General features: G+C 45.3%; 1 protein-coding gene across 2 annotated transcripts in view; it reads right to left on the reverse strand.

Annotated features, from left to right (window-relative positions):
• suds3 (SDS3 homolog, SIN3A corepressor complex component) overlaps positions 1–5,410 on the reverse strand; it is a 54,766-nt gene extending 49,356 nt beyond the window's left edge. The window contains exon 1 of one of the 2 annotated variants that reach the window (XM_048611446.1): positions 5,259–5,410. In XM_048611446.1, the coding sequence (XP_048467403.1) occupies positions 5,259–5,370 (112 nt within the window). In that variant the 5' untranslated portion in view covers positions 5,371–5,410. Of the gene's footprint in view, positions 1–2,761; positions 2,782–5,258 lie in introns of those variants that run through there. The other variant, XM_048611448.1, reaches the window with a different exon arrangement.
• Between the last annotated feature and the right edge of the window lie 590 nt (positions 5,411–6,000).

Genomic DNA, 6,000 nt, shown 5'->3' on the forward strand with positions numbered 1-6,000 from the left:
CACCAATTGCACAGGACTGCCGCATGCAGCACTCTCCATCCCAGATCCTGGAGCTAAGAGGAGAGGACCCCTTTGTAGAGGGCCCTAATCTGGGGATCTCTGCCGCCAGGCAGCAAAACATCATATCAAGATGAGTCCGAGTGGCAGGTGAAGGCATGGCAGTGGAGAACGTTCAGCATCAACCCGTACAAATAACACCTCTACCCCATTCAAAAGGGTACCAGGAAGATATTCTGGAGATGGCTCAGATTGTGGGGCACCACGTCACACGGTGGGTCCGCGGCACTGGGCCAACGTAGAGTTCCGGATGGACAAGGGTCAGTTCATCTGGGAGCGCACCACATGTCTGAGTCACCTCAAGTGCACGCAAAGGTGTCAGGGCCAAGTGGTTTGTCCATCAGGCTCTGGAAGGCTCCGGTCGCAAACCAGGCTGGACCAACGCCCTCGCAGTCAACAGTGCTGGCTCTTTTGCCATCAAGCACGTCCCCGACTCTGGTCAGCTCTGCACCCCAAGCTCTCTCTCCTCCCTCAGCGAGCACAAACCATGCTTGAGGAGGAACGTATTTCTGAGCACCATCTCCCTAACAAGAGCTGCCACTCCGTAAGGGAGAGCCCCAGCATGAGCTCACTGTGTCCCAGACTGCGATCAGTTCCAGATAGAAGACAGGCAATTCCTGGAAGAAGACCCAAGACCGGGACCACTCGACGAACAGGAACCACGTGCCTTAAGGGATGCCGCACATGTGACAGAAGAAATACATCATCAGCGCACCATCTTGGGAGAGGCTCAACGTAAAGGTATCGCTGCAGGGCCTGAAGGCAGAAAGTTGCTAACTGGGAGCGAAGGCATGCCAACAAATTACCCTCCACCATCATCTCTATCTCCTACCTTCAAGCCCATTGTGTAGCCAAGTGGCTAACTCTCCCTTTTTCCACATGATCTAACCTTGTTAACTTTAGTAAATATTTCTCTTTTCTGCCTGACCTGCTGCATATTTCAAGCATTTTCCATTTTGAATACATATTACAAGGCAATTGTCTCATTTATTTTGCAAAATGAGTAGATTAATATAAATATGTCTCCTGACGAAGGCTGTACATACTGTTCATGCTCAAATTGCACAAGCTCCTTTAGTGAGCAAAAACTTAGTTTCAGACACAAAGCTGAAGTTCAAGTTCTTCAAGCAGGCTGAAGACATTAAATTTAAAATATCAATTAAAAAGCAACTGAAGTTCACGTATTGGACTTTTTAAATCAAGAAAGCAGATAAATAAATATCAAAAACGTTGGATTCTATAATTATGTACTCTGCAGACAAACATCATATTCATTTTGTATGCATATTAATGGTAAAATGGAGTCTACATAGTTGATCACAATAAAACTTTTATCAAAAGTTTAAAAGTTAATTATTTCTTTGCTTACAATGCAAGCATGTTTTCATATTCCATTCCATCTAAAATCTGCTTTTGCTCAACGGCGATCAGTAAGTTTATTGCTTCATGGATTATTGACACAAAAAGATTGAGCTCATAGATTACAATGCTGATGTGGGCAGGTGGACACTAACAATAGCATGGTTAGGTTGGACCTTCCAAATTCAGCAGCCTCAGATCCAGACCTTGGCCAGACAAGACAATTTACTGGACCACAGGAAATCACACGTCAGATTTAAAACAACTGGAAGTCAAATACAAGTTACTCACTTTAGTGCTACGATCAACCTCATGTTTAGATTAGAATAGCAAATATTGGACATTCAAGTGGATTACTGAGTTCTACTGTGCCAGTTGAACAGTTATTGAAATTTCTATTTTACAATAACAATTATTAATGCAAAATATACATTGAAATACATCTCCAAAGCGCAAGGAAGTTCTTGCAACACAGAAAGCTGGGATTCAGAAAAACCAATTTTGGCACCTAATTTTTATGTCACAATTGCCCAAGTGAATCCTGTCCACGTAAAGCAGGATAAATATAACATGGCCAATTACCACCATATCAGTGCGCACTTCATCATCAAAAGTGATGGAAGTGGTCGTTAGTGTCATCAAGTGGCACTGACGCACACTTTGGTTTCTACCATGGCCACTTGGCTCAAGTTCAGTACAGCCTTAGTCCTAACACAGACAAAAGAGCTTAGGACTGGAGGAGAGATGAAAATCCCTGCCCTGACACCAAGGCTGCATTCAGCCAAGTATGGTTGCCAAAACGGGAGTCGATGCAAATTGGGGGAAAAACTCTCCACTGGTTGGAATCAAACCTCACACAAAGGAAGATGGCTGTGGTTGCTCGAGGTCAATCATCTCAGTCCTAAGATATCACAACACGGGTTCTTCAGGGCAGTGTCCCAGATTCAGATAACCCCAGCTGTTTCATTAATGACCACCCATCATAAAGCCAGAAGCGGAGGTATTTACTAATGACTGCATAATGTTCAGCAACATTCGCATCTTCTCTGATACTGAAGCAGTACATGTCCAAATGCCCCAAGATGTGGATAACATCCAGACCAGGGCTGACAAATAATATTCATGCCACAAAAGTAGCAGGCAATAACCACCTCCAAAAGAACCTCTCACCTCAAAATTCAATGGCATTACCCACTATCAACACCCTGGGCGTTACCACTGATAAGCCATTTAATATTGTCGCTACAAGAGCTCGTCAGGATTCTGTGACGAAAACTCACTATCTGTTTCCCAATGTTGGTCCACTGTCTTCAAGGCACAAGTCAAAAGAGTGACGAATACTCACCACTTGCCCGGACAGGTATAGCTCCAACAACTTCAGATGCTTGACACCATCCAGGGCAAAACAGCCCGCTTGATCAGCACCCACATCACCACCTTCAACATTCAGTCCTTTCACAACAGACACAAAATAGCAGCAGTGTGTACCATCTGCAAAATACTTGCAGTAATTCACCAAGATTCCTCCAACAGCACTTTCCAAACCAGCATCTTCTAACATCTAAATGGACAAGAGCAACAGATGCATGTAAACATCACCACCTGCAAGATCCTCTCCAAGTTTTATACCATCCTGACTTCTAATATACTGTCGTTCCTTCAAAGTCCTTAGGTCAAAATCCTGGAACTCCCTAACAGTTTGGTGAGTGTTCAGACATTTCAAGGACTGCAGCAATTCAACAGGCAGCTCATTACTTTCTCCAGGGCACCTAGGGATCAGCAATATATGTCACTGACGCCACATTCAATTGAATGAGCAAAGAAAAAAGCTCCCTTCTCAAATAATGAAGAGATATTTGCAACGCTCTAATTCTTTGGCACAATTTTAGAATCAAGAGTCATCACAATAACGAGTTGTCCTCCTTGCCACCCACCCCAAGTTCCTCTGGTGCAGCTGGTATTTTGAACTCTTCTTCTACTATGAACATGAATGCCTTTAGTTTTCCATAAATAGTGGTCTCTTTCCCTTTCCTGCTCTATGTCTGTCTTTCCACAATCTCATCTGATATACAAGTACTAAGCTGTTGCAGCATTAGAGTGCTTCCTTCATTATAAGAACAGATCATATTTGCCTCTTCCCATTGTTTAGCTGGACATTAAAGGACATTGTAACATTTCTCCAAAAGAATGGAAATCTTACACAACATTATCACTTGACAAACAACAATAAATCAAACTAACACCATTCATACAACTAGTTTGTGAGATCATGTTGTCAGCACACTGGTCACATGTGCCAATGTAACAGTTACTGCAATTTTGAAATAATTTCCTGTGTATGAAATGATTTTGAATGTTTCTAAAAGACACTAGAAATGTGGTCTGTGAATGCAAAACAGTGTCAAAGTGAAAGAAATTCAGCCAAGATTCCAAAACAATCTTGATTACTCGCTGTATATCCTGCTACACAATGCTGGAGTATGTACATCAAGTGACTTGAGCCACATTACAATTCCCTCAATGTTGTGTCATAAAGTCACACACTATGGAAACAGACCCTCCAGTCCAACTTGTCCACAAATCTTTCCCCCTTCACCTTAAACCAATGCACTCTAGTTTTGGATTCTCCCATCCTAGGAAATAAAGATCTTGGCTGTTCACCCTATCCATGCCCCTCAGGACTTCATAAACTTCTATAAAACCTCAACCTCCCATGCTCCAGGGTAAAAGGCCCCAGCCTATTCAGCTTCTCCCTACAACTCATACCCTCCAGTCACGGCAACATCCTGGTAAATCTTTTCTGTACGCTCTCAAAGTTTAACAACATCCTTCCTACAGAAGGGTGAACAGAATTGTACGCAGTATTGTAAAAGTGACGTCAACAATGTCCACAACGTGATGGCAATGTTCTGAGCAATGAAGGAAGCGCGTGAAACACCTTCTTCACCTGCACAAGGTCCTGGAGGATAACAAGTACTGAACTGTAGTTTTGTTCTAAATGTTGGTTGGGAGTGGGAAGAGGGAAGGCAAAACTAAAAACACCCAGGGATCTTCACTATCTCAACAACAGTTTCTCACGGTGGCTCAGTGGTGAGCACTGCTGCCTCACAGCGCCAGGGACCCGGATTCGATTCCACCCTCGGGCGACTGTCTGTGTAGAGTTTGCACATTCTCCCAGTGTCTGCGTGGGTTTCCTCTGGGTGCTCCGGTTTCCTCCCACAGTCCAAAGATATGCAAGCTAGGTGGCCACGCTAAATTGCCTGTCATGTTCAGGGATGTGTAGATTAGGTGGGTTATAGCGGGGTGGGTCTGGGTGAGATGCTTTGAGGTTTGGTGTGGACTGATTGGGCTGAAGGGCCTGTTTCCACACTGTAGGGATTCTATGAAAATGTTCCACATCCTTGAACTGAGCAAGGACTTATGGGGAAAATGCTCTGAGAGTAGTGCTTGACAACATTTCATGAAAGGGTAAGGAGTGTGGCAACAGGAATTCTGAAAGTTTGCCTCTGGCTCTGTTTCCACCTTCTTCATCTTTTTTTTAATCCTCGAAACAAGACTGTAAACAAGTCAGAAACAAAAAAAAAATTGCTGGAAAAGCTCAGCAGGTCTGGCAGCATCTGTGGAGAGAAATCAGAGTTAACGTTTCGGGTCCGGTTCCCTTGCTTAGAACTGTAAACAAGTCATCCATTTTATAAGCAGCGCCTACATATTTCCTTGATACCGGTTCCAAGTTAGTAGCCTCTCCTCTCCCGGTTCCAGCCTCTGTACATGAGGCCCACCGTCAGGCGGCGACAACCGCCCGCCTCTTATCACACATACATCCCGGTTCCATCTGCACTCACCTTCGTCCGAATCGCGGCCCCGGATGCTGCGGTCGTCCTCGTCGTCCACGCTGTCCAGCTCCTCCTCATCGTTGTAATAATCGACGATGGGCGAGAGGAGAGTAGCGGACATCTTCCCCGCCAAGCCGCCCTCCCCTCCCCTCCCCTCCCCTCCCCCAGCAACCGCAGCCACGGGCGCGCCACCGCCTGCCTGCCGGGGCCTCGCACGACAAACAAGGCGGCCGCCGCAGACGAACACCAACAACACTCTCGCAACAACACTGCCGCAGCCACTCACAGCCCGGTAATAAACGGGAGTCCCCGCCGCCCAAGGTGAGCACCGGCTGTCAGGCAGTGAGACGAACACCTAAGCCGGGGATGGGGGCGGGGGCCATAACCATGTGGGGTTGCCAGAAGTGGAGCCCGGACAGAGGTGTCAATCATCGCTGCTTCTGACCACCGCTGTCAATTGTGGCTGCTGGCCAGTGCTGCACTTGATGCATTCATGTTTGCATAATCGTTTCAATTACTAGATTATCTACAAAGTTTGTGACCATCTCCAATTGATGCAGCTAAATATTATGCATGAAAATGATCAGCCCTATTAACATTATATTAAACATCAACATCATAATCCCTTTAGATCGTTTTGCTTGACTTGATTGCTATGCAAGATAACTAGCCGTAGTCCATGAAGGACTATAGTTTCTGTTCAGTAGCTGAAATGTATTAAATGTGGGCAGGACATGGCAAGGAGCCAGTC

The sequence above is a fragment of the Rhincodon typus genome, chromosome 24, assembly GCF_021869965.1.
Source record: "Rhincodon typus isolate 14 chromosome 24, sRhiTyp1.1, whole genome shotgun sequence".
Taxonomy (NCBI): domain Eukaryota; kingdom Metazoa; phylum Chordata; class Chondrichthyes; order Orectolobiformes; family Rhincodontidae; genus Rhincodon; species Rhincodon typus.